The sequence below is a fragment of the Schistocerca cancellata genome, chromosome 3, assembly GCF_023864275.1.
Source record: "Schistocerca cancellata isolate TAMUIC-IGC-003103 chromosome 3, iqSchCanc2.1, whole genome shotgun sequence".
NCBI classification, from domain to species: Eukaryota; Metazoa; Arthropoda; class Insecta; order Orthoptera; family Acrididae; genus Schistocerca; species Schistocerca cancellata.
The window spans coordinates 25,998,751-26,021,558 of NC_064628.1; the positions used below are offsets into that span (position 1 = coordinate 25,998,751).

Genomic DNA, 22,808 nt, shown 5'->3' on the forward strand with positions numbered 1-22,808 from the left:
CTTTTTAATACTCCTTTTATCATAAAAGTGCCAGAACAGGTTTAAAAAAAATTGAAAGTTGCCCTTACCAAGTAATGGCCCTAGCTCCTGTGAAAGTAGTCCCCTTGGTTATCTATACACAGTTGCCAACGTTTCTGCATATCTTTGAAGCAAGCAGTGAAATTTTCAACTGTGATGCTTGTAAGCTTATTTGTCACAGCCCATTGGATGTCTGCGGTATCTTAATGAAGCTTTTCTTTCAGTCGCCTTTTCATTTGCGTAAACAAGGGAAAATAGCAAGGCGAAAGGTCGGGCGAATATGGCGGATGTCCGATGACAATAACAGAATGTCTGGCGAGATACTCGGTAATAGATAAAGCAGTATGGGCTCTTGCATTGTTCGTTTGTTGAAGTGCACAATCATACATTTCTGAATATTAATAGAAAATTGGCAATCCTTGCACCACTTTAAAATCTTACCAAGATCTGACTGAATATTTGTGCAGCTTCTTTCAGACAGTACTTCATCACAGATTGCTGCATCATCTGCAAAATATCTGAAGTTACAATTAATATTGACTACAGGATGATAGATATGCAACATGAACAGCGAGAGTCCCAACACACATCCATGGGGCACACTCGAAGTTACTTCTACATCTGACGATGACTCTCGATCCAAGATAATATGCTGCATCCTCCCTACCAAAAAGTCCTCAATCCAATTACAGATTTCACTTGATACCCCATATGCTCGTACTTTTGACAATAAGTTCTGTTATCGAGAAATACTGCAGCTACCTGATTGCCTTGATCCAAAGCTTTCAGTATGTCATGTGAGAAAAGTGCGAGGTAGCTTTCACGTGATTGATGTTTTCGGAATCCATGCTGACTGGTATTGAGGAGGCCATCCTGTTCAAGATACCTCATTATGTATGAGCTCAGAATATGTTTTAAGATTCTACAACAAATTGATGTCAAGGATACTGGACAGTAGTTTTGTAGATCACTTCTACTACCCTTCTTATAGACGGGTGTGATGTGTGCTTTTTGCCAAGACCTAGGCACGGTTTTCTGTTCAAGTGATCTATGATAGATTATAGTTAGAAGAAGGGCTATAACTCAGCCTCAAATTCAATATAAAATCTGATAGGGATTTCATTGGGCCCTGGAGCTTTGGTCAGTTTTAACGGTTTTGCAACACCACTGATAGTTACTAATACTTATTTTATTCATCTTTTCAGTGGTTCAAGGATTAAGTTGGGGAAGTTCTCCTGGCTTTTCTTCGTAAAGGAGTTAAGAATTTCAGCGTAAAGGAGTTAAGAATTTCAGCCTTTGCTTCACTACCCTCAGTTTCCGTTCGTGTCTTATTTACTGGGGTTTTGTGAAATATAATTTGACAATATTCTGCTGTGGTAGTCGCTTAAGGCATCGCGCATTGCTCTCTTGACAGTCAAATGCGTTTCATTCGACATCGTTCTCTATCTATGGCTCTACACTTTGATTTTCATCTATTATACAGTAATCTCTGTTTAGAAGTTCCATTGGGTACATTTCTATCCAAAGCATGGTTAACGATTCTTTTAAACCTGAGGCATAGTTCCTCTACATATTCCTGTCCTGTGTTGAAAGTTTAAGTTCCTCAGTGACATATGACATTACTGATTTTTTTATCTAGTTCATTGAATATACGTATCTTTCTGCTTATTTTAGTTGTCTTTCGTACTTTGGTAATCATTGTTGTCACAACTGCAGCATGGTCACTGATACCAGATTCACTGTGGACACCCTCAAAGATGTCAGCTCTATTTGTTGACATAGTTCCAATACATTTTCATCGTGAATGGGGTTCCTAACTGTCTGTTCTGGGTAGTTTTCAGAAAAGGCATTGTGTAAAGTTTTACAGTATGTCTTAATACTCCGACCTGGCAAAACTTCTTAATACTCCAACCATTAACAAAACTGTAATTTTCCCAATTATTTGTTGGATGACTGATGTCTCCACCGATGATTACAGTATGATTGGGGAACTTACGTACAAGTGGACTGCAGTTTTCTTTAAATTTTTCGTTTGCATCAGTAGATGAGTCTGTTGGGCTATAGAAGGATCTAGTTATCATTTTATGCCCACTCCTGATACTGAGTCTCTCCCAAACAGTCTCAGATGTAGCTTCAGTTTATATCTCGGTGGATTTGACTGTTTTGTCAACTGCAACAAATATACCACCTCCATTTCCTTATCCTTTCGATATATATTAAATTTTCTCCAAAAGTCTAATGCTATAAGCTGCACTATAACATAACAATCGTCCATAAGATTTCTATTGACGCCATGTAGAAAATTGTGCTACTACGTAGAATTTGTGGCGTCCGTGTGAACGGTGCAACTATAGAAATCCACTAGTTGCATCTATGAACCCGGCTTAAATTCACTGCGTAGACATTGGCAGCCATGCCAATTTAGCAAGAAACTTTGCGCAGAGCATCATAGATATTATTTAAGTATTTACTGAAAGTAAACCACGGTGTGTTTGTTTACGTGTGGTGAGTGTAGAGTATGTGATACTGGTTAATGGCCAAATTAGGTGTTGCGTATGGGCTTTGCCCACTGATTGACGAAAGTAGTTTACTTGGTGTAACAGACGATTCCCAGCCCGGTACTGTGCTTGTGACACTTGGGAGAAATATCGTTATAAGATATAAGGTACGTACTGTGAAAAACAATGGTTGAGAAACCAGAGTGCTTCGAATCTATCATTGTTTTATGTTCACACTTTTCTGATGATTTAATTTTTACTCGGTAAGTCAACAGACAAATCCTTCTTACTAGGTGTTCCTTTCGAAAGAGCAATGCCGGTTTCGTATACCAAACGTAATTTGTATACCGCCACTAATGAACTCTTAATCGACTGGACTTTAAGCCCTGTCTTCCTTCCTTGACACTGTGTGTTCCGTACTGTACACTGTCAAGCAGTTTTACGTGGGAGTGTGCTGAACTGCCTTCTTATAGTGGAAAGCAGAACTACGTTTATCATTTGAATGGCAGTCATGTACTGTACTAAACACCAGTTTACATATTGTATTTGATACCAGTGTTAAGTGTCATATGACTCAACATTATGCAGTAATTCAGTCCCTACCAAATGTATGTTCTCAGTTTAATAACAGCCTAGTAGCCTAAAAGATGTCATTTACTGCATAGTTATGTGTGTGTGCACTTCTGTCTGTCCTGACATGGAACTAGAGATGAGTGCCTGTGAATTATCAACAAGTGTATAACATATAGCCATGGATTAAATGCTGTCTTGTACTGTTCTGTTGTTGAACTGTGTGTGTGGTGTTAGAATACCGTGAACTGTATACATACGAGTAACATTGTACAGTTGCCATTATATACTATATAGCTACAAACAGAAGCATCACATGCGCTAAATACACAATAGGCCTATATGAGACTGCATCTCAAAGTATATACTGGTGGCTCATGCTGTTTTCAAAACCCGAAGTGTTAGTGCTGACTCAAAACAGAAATAAAAGCCAAACAAAGCTGACCCATAAAGAAGCAGCGCAGTTGCTTCACATTTTCATAGTTTGTTGTGCATAGGTATGTATTTTATCTTTAAATGACTATGCCCTTTACGTAGTGTCATTAATTTCCGATGTGTAGATAGACTGCCACAGTAAACTTTCAGGATGTTTTGTCATCTTCATCCGTTTTAAACTGTCTAAAACCAATGTTCCACCAAACATCCTGTATCATACTTTATATGAATAGAACTACTGTCATCCATCGTTGTAACACATTACTTAAATTCTTATGACAAAACCATTTGTTTTCATTTTACATTTTACATTTTTTTTTTTTTTTTTTTTTTTTTTTTTTTTTTTTTTTTTCAAATTAATTTTCTGTGAATTAGATAGTGACCTGTACCATTATCAAGTAGCTTTGGCTCGTGTAATCAAAAGGAACGACATAAAGACAAAGAAATGTGAAACAATAACAGCAAGGCAAATAAAACAGCGTTCTCAGCCAGCTACAACAGAAATGATGATGTACTAAAAGCATTAACCTCAATGTTCATTTACGAACCTAGGGAGATATGTAATGTCAATCTTTCTTGTCTACTACGTACTGTACATGACACTTATTTTGATAAATGTTAAGGAGCTGCATTTGATAAATTGCTATTAGGTACAATTTTTCTGGCACTGTGCGGAAGCAAACTGAAAGAATAGGAATCATTCTATGTTAAATCAACACAGCTGACAATCTCTGATTTTTATCAAATGTGTATTCATTGCATATGAGGAGAGAAAAAAATGGCATTTTTCAGATTTGTATTTATTTATTTACATGTCAAGTTCCATAGGACCAAATTGAGGAGCAAACCTCCAAGGTCATGGAACGTGTTAGTACATGAAATTGTAATAACGGATAAAAGTAAAATGTTTATGAACCTGAAAAAAAGCCAGTCCATAAGTTTAAGTAAACACAATCAACAATACAACAAGAATCAGCTTAATTTTTCAAGGAATTCATCGACAGAATAGGAGGAGTGATACATGAGGAAACTCTTCAGTTTCGATTTGAAAGTGTGTGGATTACTGCTAAGATTTTTGAATTTGAGTGGTAGCTTATTGAAAATGGATGCAGCAGTACACTGCACACTGTTCTACTCAAGAGTTAAGGAAGTCCGATCCAAATACAGGTTTTGATTTGTGCCGACTATTAACTGTGTGAAAGCTGCTTATTCTTGGGAATAAGCTAATATTGTGAACAAGAAGTGACAGTAAGGAATATATATATTTAGAGGCCAATGTCAAAATACCCAGAACCGTGAACAGGGATCGACAAGATGTTTGTGAACTTACACCACTTATTGCCTGAACTGCCTGTTTCTGGGCTAAAAATATCCTTTTAGAATGGGAAGAGTTGCCCCAGAATATAATACCATATGACATAAGTGAATGAAAATAAGCAAGGTAGACTAATTTTTGTGACGAACAAGCACCCACTTCAGATACCGTTGAATAGTAAAAATGGCAGCATTAAGTCTTTGAAAAAGATCCTGAAGGTTGGCTTTCCATGACAGTTTACTATCTATCTGAACACCTAGAAATTTGAACTGTAAGTTTCACTAATCTTATGCCCATTCTGTGAAATTAAAATATCAGGTTTTATTGAATTGTGTGTTAGAAACTGTAAAAACTGAGTCTTACTGTGATTTAGCATTAGTTTATTTTCTACAAGCCATAAACTTAGTTAATGAACTGCACTATTTGAAAATGAGCCAATGTTGCACACAACATCCTTTACTGCCAAGCTTGTGTCATCAGCAAACAGAAATATTTTAGAGTTACCCGTAATACTAGAGGTCATATAATTTACATAAATGAGGAACAGGAGTGGCCCCAACACTGATCCCTGGGACACCCCCAATTTGACCATACCCTACTCAGACCCTACCTCACAGCCATTCTCAATATTGTGAATAATGTCCTTTTACTGTCTGTTTGCTAAAGTAAGAGGTGAACCAATTGTGAGCTACTCCCCATATTCAATAATGGTCCAACTTCTGAAGCAATATTTTGTGATCAACACAATCAAACGCCTTATTTAAATAAAAAAATCTGCCTAGCGTTCGAAACCTTTTGTTTAATCCATCCAGTACCTTACATAGAAAATAAAATAGGCCTATAGCATTTTCAGTTGTTAAACAACTTCTAAAGCCGAACTGTACATTTGATAGCAAATCGTGTGATATAAAATGATCAATTATTCTTACATACACAGCATTTTCAATAACTTTAGCAAACACTGATGGCATAGAAATGGTCTAAAATTGTCTACATTATCCCTTTCTATAAAGTGATTTTCCTACTGAGTACTTTAATCGTTCAGGAAACTGATCATTCCTAAAGGAAAAATTACAAATATGACTAAATACAGGGCTAACATGTGCAGCACATTACTTAAATATTAAATGTTCTGCTAGGCACTCCATCGTAACTGTGAGAGTCTTTAGTCTTCAGTGATTTCATTATTGACTCAGTCACCCCCTTGTCTATATCACAGAGGAATATTTCAGACGTTTATCCCAGAAAGGCATTTTCTAAGAAAGTTATATGATTCCCTGTAGAAACTATATTTTTATTTAATTCACCAGCAATGGTCAGAAAATGATTGTTAAATACTGTAGATATATCTGGTTTATCAGTAGCACAAGTATGACAAAAGTAATGGCTACCCAAAGGTCTAAAAATATGCGGAAAATGTGACAAACATTACAGACAAAAATAGCTGTAATGTCTGTACTAATAGAAATAGAACCATGATTCAGATGTTTTTGGAGATGGCTAAGAACAAGCTTTAAAAAGGTGTCCAACATTACCATATTCAAAAAATGTATATAATCAAGGTTAGTGACCTTGAATAACTCGGAACATGTCACATACAAAATTTCTGAAAAAATATATTTGCGTCTTCGTATTACATCACACAACATAGTAAAAAATCAACTTGGGATGACATTTGGATTTGGAGATATTAATTTATTTCTTCAGTAGTATGACATAATAAATCAATAAAAACTGAATGCAAACTGCAACAGAATAACATAAAGTTCTGAAAAACATGTTAACTTTTAAAAAGATTGTGTGATAGCAATAAACAGTAAGGTAGGAATATGAACAGGCCAATAGCATGCATTTGTAATATGCCAAGTACAAATGTTGATATGATTGGTGGCATAATGACAGACCACAAAATGTGTGATAGGCGCAGGAAAAAAATGAAACAGAAACAGGGGCTTGTGGCTGAACCTACTATGTGGAAAGATATAGGAATCACAAATCAGCGTAACTCCTCACACACATCTGTTGACCATGATGTTGGTTTAGTTGAATTAACTGATAGTCTGGTATCATTGGTGAGTCACCAGTGGAAAAGAAGAGACAAAGAAAAAACATATGCAGAGAATAAGTTTGAGAAAGTGTTTAAGTATTCCAAAATAAATACGAGAAAAAGCAGAGGGTGAAACAATTATGGAATCTGAAATCCCATTGAAGAGGTAAAGAAACTGGTACACCTACCTAATCTTGTGTAGGACCCCAGTGAGCACACAGAAGTGCCGCAACATGACATGGCATGGACTCGACTAATGTCTGAAGTAGTGCTGGAGGGAACTGACACCATGAATCCTGCAGGGCTGTCCATAAATCTGTAAGAGTATGAGGGGATGGAGATGTCTTCTGAACAGAACGTTGCAAGACATCACAGATATTCTCAATAATGTTCATGTCGGGGGAGATTGGTAGCCAGCAGAAGTGTTTAAACTCAGAACAGTGTTCTTGGAGTCATTCTGAAGCAATTCTGGACGAGTGGGGTGTCCCATTGTGTTGCTGGAATTGCCCAAATCCATTGGAATGCACAATGGACGTGAGTGGATGTGAGTGATCAGGCAGGATGCCAACCATTATGTAAATGTCACCTGTCAGAGTCATATCTAGACGTATCAAGGATCCCATATCACCCCAACTGCACACGCCCCACACCATTACAGAGCTCCACCATCTTGAATAGTCCCCTGCTGACATGCAGGGTCCATGGATTCATGAGGTTGTCTCCATACCCATACACATCCATCCGCTGTATACAATTTGAAATGAGACTAGTCTGACTAGGCAACATGTTTCGAGTCATCAACAGTCCAATGTTGGTGTTGACGGACCCAGATGAGATGTAAAGCTTTGTGTCATGCGGTCGTACATGAGTGGGTCTTCGGCTCTGAAAGTCCATATCGATGATGTTTTGTTGAATGGTTCACACTCTGCCCCTAGCTGATGGTTCAGCATTGAAATCTACAGCAATTTGTGGAAAGGTTGCACTTCTGTCATACTGAATGATTTTCTTCAGTCATTGTTGGTCCTGTTCTTGCAGGATCTTTTACCAGCCACAGTGATGTCGAAGATTTGAGGTTTTGCCGGATTCCTGATAATCACGGTACACTCGTGAAATGGGAAAATCCCCACTTCATCACTACCTCATGCGCCAATTATGACACCATGTTCAAATTAACTTAAATCTTGATAACCTGCCATTGTAGCAGCAGGAACCGATGTACCAACTGCGTCAGACACTTGTTGCTGTATATAGGCGTTGCCAACCACAGCGCCTTATTCTGCCTGTTTACATATATCTGTATTTGAATATGCATGCCTATGCCAGTTTCATTGGTGCTTCAATGTATAAAGCAATTGAAAGAATAATTTAGTAATAGCACTGCAAACGGTGAGAAGAACCAAATATTGATGTTTCTTCTGAAAAGTGGGAGCATCCGAATGATTGAAAATGAATTTGAAGCCTCAAACTATTTAATAATTGGTCAAAGAATGTAGTATCTTAGGAACTCCTAATCCAAGACGTAAGTGAACATTTTGTGGACTTTCACATAGAATTTTACAACAGAGTGGATTTAGGCCGCTATGTGCCCGAGAAGAAGGATTTTTTTTCTGTCAAGGGAAATGGTTCCAGGGTTCATAAACAAAAATGACTGGTATAGAAAAACCTAATGATTTTTATCAGGCCATCCCGAGATAAAGCTGAAAGTAGCATTATCCAAAGTTTGCCAGTTACGACCCAAGAATGGTGTTCTGGCTGGTGCAACCAGTACCCACAGTGTGTGTGTTTGCAGTATTTATGAAAATGTGAAGCTCATGTTGGAAGGTTACAGATTGAAAGAGAGAACAGATGATGACAACTATCACCTTAACGCATACAAACACTGTCTTTCCGAGAGCATTTGTAATCCTGCACAGCCAAAATGTTATATGTCAAAATGTGAGAACTGCCCAGGTGCACAATCTTTCATTATATACCCTAGAGGACTTGTTTGTTGAAAATGGAACTGATGAAATAACATACAAACTTTGGACACCTACAGACAAAACATCTCTCCAAACATGTCTGTTTTGTGGAAGGTTTCTTGGGAAACCCCATTGAAGAATTCAAAAAAGCTCCTGCAGCTTCGTAGCTGTCCAACAGTCTTTTCAATCTGAAAGGGACACTTGTGACAATGAATACATTGTTGTTTCTGATTTTGCAGAGAATTATACATTTGTCGTGCAGGATGAGGTTTAAGGGGGTTCAGTGGAACAGTGCACAGACCTCTATTCATCCATTTGTTGTTTAATATGACATCCAGAGACCTATGCAGTTGATCACATTTCATTTGTTAGCAAATCAGAATGCTTTAAACATTACAGTGTTGTGTGTGTTCATCTTTTACAATGCCATTGCTTAACGTATATTTTCATCAGAGTGATTTCGGTGTCTGTTGAGAGTCTTATTTCCTTGCCACAACATATGGCAGAGGACCATGTGTTGGTGTTGGGGTACCACTGAGAGACTTGCTTCCCATACCAGTCTGCAGTGCATCTACACCTCTCAGATGATGACACCCAGGTAGCTTATTGAATGGTGCTCCAAGAACGTTACAGTGTATCACTTTCATAATAAAACTAACAGGGAATATGATGAGGAAGCTCCTCTCTTTCAAGAGTCATTAGCCCAGATTTGCACTATTCTTGGCACCCACTAGTTGCACTGCATTATTTCCACTGGCCATAACAAAATCCAAATGAATGTTTTCTCCAATTCACCATACATCAAAAATGAGTATCTAACACAGACCCAACAATACTCATACCCTGTATGTATGTACGAAGGTTGCTGCTGGCTTGGATGTGTTTTGAATGTTAATGAATATACCAGTGGGGTTACAAAAGCTCCCTACATCGCCATGGCCCTTCACCTTCATTGTGTACCCCAAGAAACCTGACGTCTTTACTGTGGACAAGATAGACATTTTTACAAAGGTTGATGGGAGTACAGCAACATGTCACATGTATGCCCTTTCACCAGAAGATGCTCAGAAAGTGTTATATCTTGCTTCCCAGTGTTGAGGCTAGGTAACTACTGATGATGCATTTGCCATTGCATTTGGTTGTGATATTTGAATGTTTTTTCTTTTTTTTCCATGCATATCATACATTTGTCTAGGATGGTTGTATCATGTTTTGTGTCATTGAAGGTCAGAGATCGTGCTGTTACCTTGCGTATTACAAATACTTGCATTTGGGCTGTTCATATTGCTTCCGTACTGTGCATTGCTATTACACCATCTTTGAAAAGTTAACATGTTTTTCAGTACTTATGACATTTTGTTTCAGTTTGCATTAAATTTCTGTTGCTTTATTGTGTCACATAGCTTTAGATATTAACTCACATCTCCTAATCCAGATGACATCCCAACTTGATTTTTCATTATGTTTTGTGTAACAATCAAGAAGCAAATATATCTTTCTCAGAAATTTTGAAGGTGATACGTTTTGAGATATTCAAGGTCACTGACCTTAGTTATGTGGATTGTTTGAACATGGCCAAGTTGTATATAATTTGCAGTCTTTTCTTAGCCATTTCCAAAATTATGTGATCCATGATTCTGTCTCTGTTAAAACAGAAATTACAGTCATTTTTGTGAGCAGTGTTTTTCGAATTTTGCACACATTTTTGGAACTTTGGGGGCCTGGAGATGGTCAAGTTGGCAGCTGGGTTGACTTGACATGGAATGACTCCTCTTCTTTCGATTTATTTGGCCTCCCAGTGCCAGAAAAAAATATACTTAATAGTAATTTATCAAAGGCAGGTCCTTAACATTTTTCAAAACAGACATTGTATACATTTGCAACAGGCTATTGGTAAAAACTGATTGATATATATCTCTCTAGGTTCCTAAAGAAAAGTTTTTGTTGTGTCTGTGATGGTGTTATCAACAGAGTATTAAAATGTTATGCTGCCATGATGGTACCACTCTTTAACTTCATTTACAGTCAGTTAACCACACAAGGCTGCATTCCAGAATTTTTCATAGTAATCATTTAAAGAATGCAGACCTTGTTAATGACCTCTCATTTTGGTTTATATGTAAAGGATTCTGTACACATATGAAGCTGTATACAACCCTACCAACAAAATTCTGACTGGAGTTAAATCACGGTGATGGGTGGTTCTCTTACATCCGAAGACTCATTTGATGCAGCTCTCCACGCTATTCTGGTGGTTTCAGTTGACTGAGACTGCAGTCGTGTGTGTGAGCAGCGTGCGCGTGCGTGCACTTTTGTCTGTCTATTGCTGATGAAGGTCTTAATGGCCGAAAGCTATAATTATGAGAGTCTTTTTGTTGTGCCTATCTGCGACTCAGCATCTCCGCTATATGGTGAGTTGCAACTTTCCTTCTCATAATAAAGATAGGTTTGTTTTTCTGCAACCTATCTTCTAAGATAAGTTGAAGGGTCAGTATTGCCTTTCGTTTTCCTACAATTCACCAGAATCCGTTTTACCACTTTTCTGTTCTTCTGTCAATAATTTGCCAGTATTTTGCAAACATGACTTATTTAGTTCATAGTTTGGTAATACTCACACCTATCTGCACCAGCCTTCTTACATACTTCTTGAAGTGGCAGGTTGCCTTTATATGTCTTTCATACCAGGTGGAACAGTTTTCTCGTGGCATATTCTTCCAAGGATCTCAGTAATTATCAGGGAATGTCATCTGTTCCAGGGGCATTGTTACAGTTTAGGTCTTTCAGTGCTCTGTCAGTTTCTTTTCACAGTATCATATCCCCTACCTCATGTTCATTGAATTCCTCCTCCTTTTGTATAATACTGTCTTCAGGTTCTTTTCATCTTCCACAGCCCTTTCATATATTTCTTCCATCTTTCAGCTCCCCCTTTCTTTGCTTATACTCTGATTAAAATTACTTTGTGATTGACAGATTGCAGTGGTTGGGGCAGTGGTGCCAGTGTGCAGCCGGCTATGCTCTACAAAGTGCTGCATGTACCTATAAAATAGCCAAAACAGCGATCATGTGGTGATAGAGAAAGAGCTACGATTGGCTGGCAGTTGTCCCCTACCAGTTATCTGTCTGAAGCATCAATCAGAAACTAATTTCAATCAGAGTATAGTACTGGCTTGCTATCGGACCTCTTGATATTCATGCAGCTGCTTCTCTTTTCTCCAAAGATCTCTATGATGTTCCTATAGGTGGCATTTAACTTTCCCATAGTCATGCATGCTGCTACAGCCTTCTTGCATTTCTCCCCTAGCTGTTATTGCTTTCCCAATTCACTTTTTCTGTCAAGCTCATTTTTTGTGGCTTCATTTGTTGCATTTTTATATTTTCTCCTTTTCTCTTGGTACATTATATGAATTTCAATAGCTATTGGTTTTGTAGGCCTTAATAGGCCAGTTCAGAGCAAACAATATTAGTCTTAATACCATAAAGACTCAGACAGTGCAGTTTCAAATAAGTAAAAATTTCATTCATTATGTTCCACACATTCCATAACCAAGAAGAACCTTCAGGAGTGTAGGAACTAGGCAAGATACACACTAATACAGAGAATCAGCTAATAGAAACCTTATTAACAATGAACTATTCACTGGACTGACATTTTGAGTATGATTAAGTTCCTACTGTTGTTGGGTCCTATTGCAAGTATGCAAAGCGCTTTGTTTGTGGAGAAGGTATGCATCTCGGAGCAGGAATCAGTATACAGTATGTGGGATTGTGGGATTGCTGGTGGTACAGCTTGTGGCATTCTATCCGGAGGAGTTCTCTTATGTGAGAATTCGAGGCTGGCCATTCGAGAGTTTGTGTTGGTGACATATTATTGTTGCTACTTGTTGTTTTTTCATGTAGAAGATGTGAATTCTTTTTTATTTGGGTATTGTGTTCAGGATGAGTAGTAGCTGATGGGTTGGTGTGGTTTAGGGGAGGTTGGGTTTGGGAAGAACATGTTGCGTTTATGGTTTTTAGTGGACTGTTCTGCAGTTGTGTTGTTGAATCGTCTCTAGGAACATAATGGCACTGGCTATTTAAGCAATTTGCCTGCTGGTTGATGGTCATACTGTGTTTTATAGAATGTATGGAGTCCAGAGATAATGGAGCACACCATTCTCTACCCAGAAATCCAAGGTTTGCGAGTATTGAATAAATAACATCTTCAGTCTCAGCATTAACCCTAACTTAATCTTATTATTGCAGATGTAGGTAACACCTTTTTGATGATATAGAGTACAGTGATTACCTCTTAAAAAGCCTCCTTATAAGAGTTCCACAATGGAAACCATTGTATCACTGTTTCTGTATCTGGAAGCTAGCGTGATCAGCAAAACCTACTGCAATTCACAATCCCTCCCAAAACTTGTCATCTTACTCCATCATCCTTTTCAGCTCTATAAAGCTTTTGCATGTTTTCTGAAACCCACAAACATTGGCATCAAATGTAATTTAGTTTGGTGAGTAACTGAGTGCAGCTCTGTACTGGTGGATAATCGTCTGCAGTTTATTATCCGCTATGTCATCTCCACCATTAAGCATCTCCAGTGACTTATCCTACCTCTCCATATCCATTGCCCTACCCTCCTGGATTTATACTTGCTGTAAAGAATACTACATCCTGTACTCCAACCTGTCCCATACCCGTGACCATGTTGGCATTGACTCCCAATATTATGCTGCCTCTTAGCCTACCAGCACCCGGTGTGTAAGGATGGATGTAAGATTACAGCAATACAGATGTGATTTACTATTCCAGATCAGATTTTCAAATACACTGTGGCACATCTGTGATTATTCACCAATCTGTTTTCGAGTGGTGTGACATAATCCTTTCTATCAAACCAACATTTTTGGCCATCTGTCTGGTTCTGATTATCTGGTGAAAGCTTTTGCAAACTGGTTCTTTGCTAATTTCTCCAGAACCTTAAACAGCTACTAACAAATCCATTTAATTTGGTGCTCCGTAGTAACCTCAACCCTCATTGGACTTGCCAACCACCACAAGTGCTCCCAGTTCATCTGTTACTTCTCCTACCACACCAAGGAGTGGTTGCACTGTAGCCTGAGTATTTACATATTTACTACATACTGACTTTACTATAATTAAAGTATTTTTTGCCAAATAGTTAAGGTAGTGAAACAAGTGGTGCCTTATTTCCAACCACAAAAACAATTTTTGGCGAGCTATTCTTAAAAAGAATCAAACATTTTCAGTTTGGTGTATGAAATGTTACAGATTTGTATGGCTACAGCTAATAGTTATTGTACCTAAGTGTTTACAAACATTGTTTACATTTTCCCATATAAATTAATCGCAGATTAGTTCGACCAACAGTGAATGAGTAAGGATATAACTAGTACGAGTGCACCTTGCCACTTCACCTTACAGGTACATTTGAAGCAGCAAAAAGTTTCAGGAAGATTTTCCTTCAGTTAGTCACTACTGGTGCTCCTTTTGACAGACATATGTTTATTTCCTTCCCAGGCATCAGTATACGACTGGCAAGCAGAAATCACATTGCATGCAGTCAGTTGCAGTGGTTTACTGGAAACATTTTCTTTGAGATGAGTCTTTGCTCTGATTGAAGATGGTGGATTTTCGAGTAGAGATGCCAGCTGGAGGCGTGGTGTACCATTTATGTTTGTAGAGACATAGTGAAGGAATTATGTTGAAAGAGGCACTACCAATAGAGTTCTTGCCACAGACAGGAACAGGTTGAGCACACAACAGAGAACAGAGTGTTTGTGGATAACAGATGACAGCTTTCCTTCCTAAACGCAAAGCATTTTGCGGCAAGAGACCAACTTCCCCAGTTCCAATGACACAGTTTGCTGAAGGCTGAGGGAAGCTGGACTACGCCTGCAGAGATCAGTCGTGGAACAGGAAGTTAGCTAGGAAAATGTGTATACCAGATGGCATTCGCAGAGGTGCATCTGACCATGGCACTGATGAGAAGGTAATATCCACGAACAGCAATGATTCAAGTGTGGTTTATAGACTGCAAGGGCCTCAACATTGTGAAGAATATGTAGCAATGATAAAACAAAGTGGGCAGCTCTTAATTTCCTAATGGGATTTGATTTCTGCGAGAGGAGCAGAAGTACTTCACAGATTTGAGGGAACTCTTGACAGCAGGCAGCACAGTAACATATAGAAGAATGTTATGCTGCCTTGTGTGTGAATGCTGTACAGTGAAAGAAAATTGACATTATTGGAAGATTGTTCTCCAATGTATAAGTCTGCATTCTGATTGAAGTTAGAAATGGTTGGGGGGGGGGGGGGGGGGGTCGTAATGAGATATCAGAGCATTGAAAACATTTTTTTTCTTACTTGTTATTTTTCTCAGTTTATTGTCATTTAGAGCCAGTGGAAGATCACTTGGTGATGGAAAGATATCGAACCTAATATTATAAAATATGAGCTAGTTTTCCTTTTTAATTGAAATAATTCTTCTCCCCTCCCCCTCCCCCTCTGCATATCGGCACCCCCCTCCCACCTCTGCACTCCCCCCTCCCCCACCTCTGCACTCCTACCCACTTGGACCTTGCTGAGATGGGGGATGGCTTGAATGCCTCAGTGATACATACAGCTGTATTGTAAGTGCAACCACAGTGTATGAGTGTCTGTAGAGAGGTCAGGCAAACTTGTGGTTCCTGAAGGGGGCAGCAGCCTTTTTGGTAGTTTCAGGACAACAGTCTGGGTGATTCATTAATCCGGACTGGTATATCAAGTAACGTGATCTTGCTGTACTGATGCTGCAAACGGCGAGAGCAAGGGAAAACTACAGCTTTTATTTTTCCTGAGACTGTGGCTAAAAGATGATGGGATCCTCGTGAGTAAAATAGTCCAGAGGTAAAATAGTTACCCATCAGATTATCAGGTGCCACTTTCTAAGGAGAATTTTGTCATCAGGAAAAACAAAACTGGCTTTCTGTGGGCCAAAGTGTGGAATATCATATCCATTAATTGGGCAGGTGGGTCAGAGAACTTAAAAAGGTAATGGATAGGTTGACATTAGATGTATTGGGAATTATTGAAATTCAGTGGCAGAATGAACAAGACTTCTGACCAGGTGAGTGCAGGGTTATAAACACAGAATCAAATAGTGGTAATAAAGGAAGAATAAAGGAATGCAGCTGAGCTATTATGAACAGCATGTTGTTGTTGTTGTTGCTGCTGCTGCTGCTGCTGCAGCTGCTGCTGCTGTGGTAGCTGTGGTGGTCTGCTGTCCAAATATTGGTTTGATGCAGTTCTCCATACTATTTTATCCTGTGCAAGCCTACTTATCTCCAGATAGCTATTGGAGTCTACACCCTTCTGAATCTGCTTACTGTATTCATCTCTTGGTCTCCCTCTCCAATTTTTCCTCCCGCACTTCTCTCCAATACTAGCGGGCCACAGTGGCTGAGCAGTTCTAGGCACTTCAGTCTGTAACTGCGCGACTGTTACGGTCGCAGATTCGAATCCTGCCTCAGGCATGGATGTGTGTGATGTCCTTAGGTTGGTTAGGGTTAAGTAGTTCTAAGTTCTAGGAGACTGATAACGTCAGATGTTAAGTCCCATAGTTAGAGGTCTGTGCGGATAAGAAAAGTGCAACCCGCTTCCGCAAGGTCCTAATCCGCAACTGCATCTGCAGCAATTAATCCACATCCGCAAGTTCCTTATCCGCATATATTTAAGTTTTGAATGAGTAATTAATAGTAACAGACAGTAGTACTTAGAATTATGGTATGTAATGGCATAGTTATTGTTAGGGTGCCATTTCTGCGACAACTTAACTACTTTTGATTTCTTAAATCACAGGAAATGCTCTATACCTACTCTAAAGCAGACCATTCCAAACAGGAAAGCACACAGTAGCGGCCCAGATCTCGTGAGATTGGAAATGCTATTTAAAAAAATAAAATTCAATGTAATAGTATTAAATGATGAAAATACGTTTATAGAAACAATTATATTTCGCTGCTCTTGTGCCAAGGCAGCTGAAAATGACGATGGTTTTAAACTGTTACTAGCACATTGCATCATTTACCGACAGCTTTTTTGTACTCACTTCTTGGCTGTGTCAAATTTTGAAGCCATTCATGTCAGCTGATGATTATATTATAGCTTACGCGTTCAGTCCTCATCATTTCCAGGTGAATATTTACGGTATTAGGCCTACACTGCACGCACCTGTGAAAAAGTTAAACTGCCAGCAATAATTGACATTGTCTGTAAGAAATAACTCGTCTTCTGAAGAGTGACAACAAAATCAGTGTTTATAGAAATTAGGAGTCGATTTAGCTTTAGCTAAAAAATACGATTGAAATCTCGAACCTTACCTTTTGGCTGATTTATTGAATTAAGACCTAGTGATAAATGAAATGTCTGTTTCATTCTCAACTAAACAAAGTTTTTCACACTTTAAAACATCCTCAACATTGGTCTATGGTCTAAATTACTAAGACAAAATTTGCAGTAGATTTCGCAGTTAATACTTTCAATGTTAAAAAATAATTTTTTTTCAGAGTTTAATGGAACTGCAAACGATTTCAAGATGTCTATATAAAAACCACTGTCCCATAACTTCAAATGTTAGGCACTGTTCCCTGTTAAGCAATACAGAGTTACAGTTAAAATGTTCAATTTTGTTACGAATTTCAGCCCTTATCTTTACTAATTGGCTGGTAAATTAAAAGACACATTATTATTTTGGATGATTTGAATATTTTGTAAATTTTCAATGTGATCAGAATAATCTTTCACGGGTTATCGCAGTCACAGCTTGTTGGTGGTCGTGAGCTGTAGTTTGAAGTCCCACTTGTAATTAATTACAAGGCCCGTCGTGCCACCGCTCCGGCCGGGCTGTTTCACTGTTCACAAAGAGCAACAATGCTCGGCGGCTGCAAATGTTGCTGTAGTGCACGCTAAAATTTAGGTAGGCACTTATGAGATCATAATTACCTAGTTTAATAATATTGACGTGTTAGCTGTTGAATTTTCTTGTTGCGAAGAGTAAAAACTTGAAATTGAGCTGTTTAATAGGAAAATTACAACAAAACAAATTGCTTGTTAAATATTTCTTTCTTTTACCTAATGCTACTTAAATGTTCTTGTTGGGAATAGTAAAAATACTAACAATATGTCAAGGAAATTCTTTACTATAAATATTACAATAAAAACTCACAGGCTTCAGATTAAATATTTTCATCTTCTGCTTGCTTCTGATTCAAATTCTGTAAAAGAAAGAATCAGATGAAAAAAAATTTGTAACTAATTCACTAATTCAGATAAGCCCAAAAAATACAGTGAAGTAAGAGAAGCTGTACAAGTACCTTTTTACTTTGGAAAATTACTATGTAGGAACATGATGTCATCAATCATCTGTGGCTTGAAAGACGTGTCTCGGCCGTGCGTTATTTGTCCCGCAGTAGAAAAGCTTCTCTCAGATGGCGCACTGGACACTGGAATGCAGTGCACGAAGTATGCAAGGTTGGAAAGATGTGGATAGACATTTTCACGCCAGTGCTACCAAGCTATCAGGTCGATGGCTTCTGAAAATTGGACTTTATCATTCTTATATCTGAGAATTTCATCTGACGCAAAGTCAGGATCTCTCGTTGATTCATCTTCTGAGGAATCTTCAAATTCATTAAAAAGTATGTGAGACCTTTTTTCCCCTAGATGTTGTTTCCTCCTTATCTTTTAACTGTAGACAATTTTTTGCTTCCTTTACAACTTCATCTTTTTCGGCACTGCTCAGAAATTTTAGGTTTTTATATTTTGGATTCAAAAACGTTGCAAGTTTATGGGTTACTGTTATATCCCATTTGCTGATTAAAATATATTTGGCTGTACTCTTTAAATCTATCAGAAATGGGCTGTCGCCATCATTTTTTTCAAGGAAGGAGAGAAGTTTTAACTTCCGCAACACACACAAATCAAGCGTAGGGGTTTTGGAGGCTTCGAGATCACAAGAAGCTATTTTAAATGGTGTCAGAAAGGTTATTATATCTTCCAACATCCTCTTGTCTATAGAATCAATCAAATTATCTTGATTTTTCTCTGACAAAATTGACAGAACTTCAAACCATTGTGAATTAATAGACTCAAACATATCCAATTTACTGTTCCATCGTGTGTCTATATCTGTTTTCAGTGGCTTCTGAAGGTGATTCTGAAGACTAGACCTTTTAAAGAAAGTTGTGACAGCTCAACAGGAATTTATTAGTCGCTGCATGTAACTCTTCTCATCATTCGCGTCTCCTCGAGTCGTGTGCTCCAGCACAGTATTAAGAATGTGTGCTGAACACGAGAGCCTCTTGTATTGGCGAAGTGCTGCCACAATATTTGGACCTCTATCCATAACGAACACAATGTTATTCACAGCACTGAATAAATCGAATGACCATAGTATCTTAATTAATTCAAGTTTAATGTTTCTCCTGTTCTTTTAATCTCACTCTCAAAACTTCTGGTGCACAACACTCGATCCTCAAGTTTCTCTTCTTCATAATTAACATAATGCGCAGTCACTCCCATATAGTTTATTTTACGGTACAAATCAGTCCTTAAATTGACAGTTAGTGCTCCACCTACATCTCTGAATATATTCTTCACTTCTGGAGAGACAGTTTCACGCAGACGATCTGCCGTTTCCTTCAAATTTCTGGATATGGTCATTGGATGAGTTAGCAGTTCCTTAGCACTCACTGCACCGTACTTGGCCCCCACATCAATAAGAAACTGTGCCGTCTCGAGAAACCCACATCCACATGCAACTTTGAATGGTAAAATGTCTTTGCTGACAAGATTGAAAAGTTTTTCTGTTGCGGCTGTCTTCAAATTTGGCGGAACTTCAGGAACTTTCACGTCTTTCTTGGTATTTAAATAAGTAATTACGCTACTTTGTCCAACCTCACACAAATGTTTTAGCAAATTTGAAGTTCCACTTTTATGTCCAGTGCAGAAATATACTTTTTTACATGCAAAATAAGCCACTATATCTTTTATCTTTTCGTTGCCGTCAAATACGTATCCGAATTTTTTCCAAATTGGTGATTTCAATTTGTTTTCCTTCACTAATGTAAAATCACCTTTTTTTCACCTTACACGATATTGTATCCATCGATATTGTGTTCATTTGAAGAAAGAACTCTCACTGATATTTGCTACGATGCACGTTGTCACTCGGTCACTACAAAGCGCTAACTGAAGGCAGCGATAAATTGCAACGGGCACCTGTCTAGTAGACACTGGGCAAGTTTGCCGCCCAGAGAGCACTTCACAGGCCACACAAAAGACACAGTCGCGGAAACGTATTAGGCGCAGGTCTCTTGGGTACAGCTACATCAGTTGTAACCAGGGGCTCAGGACAACAGATATCCGCTCTACCCGGGCCATGCAAGATTCCAAGAATGTCAACAGACTTGAAGTTTTCAACTAACATTGCAACATACGTACTGGGCAGATGCCTTGCTCATTATCCGCAGATGACCTGTGGATATCCATGCCAGTCGCGATTTTATCCGCCAAGTAACAAATACCGCAGATATATCCATGGATATCCGCATCCACGCAGACCTCTACCCATAGTGCTCAGAGCCATTTGAGCCATTTCCAATACTAAATTAGTTATCACTTGATGTCTGAGAATGTGTCCTCCCCAGTTCCATTCAGTACCTCCTCATTAGTTATGTGATCTACCCATCTAATCTTCAGCATTCTTCTGTAGCACCACATTTTAAAAGCTTCAATTCTCTTCTTGTCTGGACTGTTTATTGTCCATGTTTCACTTCCATACATGGCTACACTCCAGTCAAAAACCTTCGGAAAAGACTTCTTAACACTTACAAGGGAACATCCCCATCGCACCCCCCTCAGATTTAGTTATAAGTTGGCACAATGGATAGACCTTGAAAAACTGAACACAGATCAATCGAGAAAACAGGAAGAAGTTGTGTGGAACTATGAAAAAATAAGCAAAATATACAAACTGGGTCGTCCATGCGTAAGATAGGCAATATTAAGGTCAATGTGAGGCGAGGAGCGCCGTGGTCCCATGGTTAGCGTGAACAGCTGCGGAACGAGAGGTCCTTGGTTCAAATCTGCCCTCCACTGAAAATTTTGCTTTCTTTATTTTCGCAAAGTTATGATCTGTCCGTTCGTTCATTGACGTCTCTGTTCACTGTAATAAGTTTAGTGTCTGTGTTTTGCGACCGCACCGCAAAACCGTGTGATTAGTTGACGAAAGGACGTGCCTCTCCAATGGGAACCGAAAACATTTGATCGCAAGGTCATAGGTCAACCGATTCCTCCACAGGAAAACACGTCTGATATTTTGTATACGACACTGGTAACAGCATGTGCGTCACATGACAGGAATATGTTGTCGACCCACCCAACTAGTACAGTTGGCGAATGGGTGAAAAGTTTCTTCTACCTTGCCCGATTTAGGTTTTCTTGTGGATATAATAATCACTCCAAAAAAAGTGATGAAAACATAAGAGTTTTTCACATAAACTGAAAATAAAAAGTTAAAATTTTCGGTCGAGGGAAGATTTGAACCAAGGACCTTTCGTTCCGCAGCTGCTCACGCTAACCACGGGACCACGAAGCTCCTCGCCTCACATTGCCCTTAATATTGCTTATCTTACACATGGACGACCCAGTTTATATATTTTGCTTATTTTTTCATAGTTCCACGCAACTTCTTCCTGTTTTCTCGATCAATCTGTGTTCAGTTTTTCAAGGCCTATCCACTGTGCCAACTTATAACTAAATCTGAGGGGGGTGCGATGGGGATGTTCCCTTGTTAGGTGTGTATTTGATGTTAACAAATTTCTGCTCTTCAGAAATGTTTTTCTTGCCAATGCCTGTCTGTTTTATATCCTCTCTACTTCAACCATCTTTAGTTATTTTGCTACCCAAATAGCAAAACTTGTCAACTACTTTAAGTGTCTCATTTCCTAATCTAATTCTCTCAGCATCATCTGATTTTAACTCAACTGCATTCCATTATCCTTGCTCGCCACCTGGGGACCTCACCACTCTTTGGTAAATTCGTGCTTGGCTACCATGGGGCCCAGCCTTTGCAGCAGCTCTTCTCTTTTCGTGCTGTGTGTGTATCCTTCTGCTCTTCTTTTCCCCCTTCCTTGGGGTAACACGTCTGGGATATTGTTGGGAATGTGTTCTGAGATTTTAATAGCTTGACATCAGAACATACCCTCATCTGTTATTTACTGTCATGCTTTCTTTCATTGTTCTCCATCTCCTACCCTTCCTCTACTTTGGTGTTTGCAGTTCCTCTCTGTTTCTTTTTCCTTGCTGTGTGCTCCTGAAGGCCGGCCCACATGTTTGATGCTTAACAGCTTACTGGGTAACATGTTATTTCCAGCTCTGGGTTGAAAGGTAGGTTTCGCATATACCCCCTGGTACAGGCCAGGCCCAGGTAGTAGTGATTGCTTCATCTGTTACCTTCTCAAATTGGCAATACATCCCCCATGTCAGGAGTCAGGAGGTGTGATCCAGGGCATGAACGATCACCTAAGGCAGGCAAGTCCCTCTTGGAGGAAGGAGTGCACTGTCAGGGACACTGGCAATCACGGAGGAATTCTTCAGTGAGCCAATAATCTTCATCTCATTCTGTGTCTACTAATGTAAATGGCATGATGCTAAAGATTCAGATACTCTCTCAACTGCACCTCGGTTCCTCATGTTATAAAATACTGATGGAGATCAGTCCTGTACTATGATTAATCTGTTTATTATTCAGAAAGGTAATGATGCATTTACAGGCCCTGTGAAATACTGCTCTCGTTTCCATACTGGAGCTTTGCTTTTGGAGACCAATTGTGGTTTTTAAGCCCAACAACTGCTTGCAGCTATGTACCTCCATGGCTATCCCGTTCATGTCGAGGCCCATCGAACACTGAATTCTTCA

The 22,808-nt window shown here is 38.9% G+C and overlaps 1 protein-coding gene across 1 annotated transcript in view; it reads left to right on the forward strand.

Moving 5' to 3' along the window:
- The first annotated feature begins 2,470 nt into the window (after window positions 1–2,470).
- The window catches only part of LOC126176828 (nucleolar protein 11), an 85,480-nt gene continuing 65,142 nt past the window's right edge, over window positions 2,471–22,808 (forward strand). Inside the window, exon 1 of the mRNA XM_049924011.1 lies at window positions 2,471–2,683. Coding sequence (XP_049779968.1) covers window positions 2,552–2,683 — 132 coding nt within the window. The 5' untranslated portion in view covers window positions 2,471–2,551. The remainder of the gene's footprint in view (window positions 2,684–22,808) is intronic.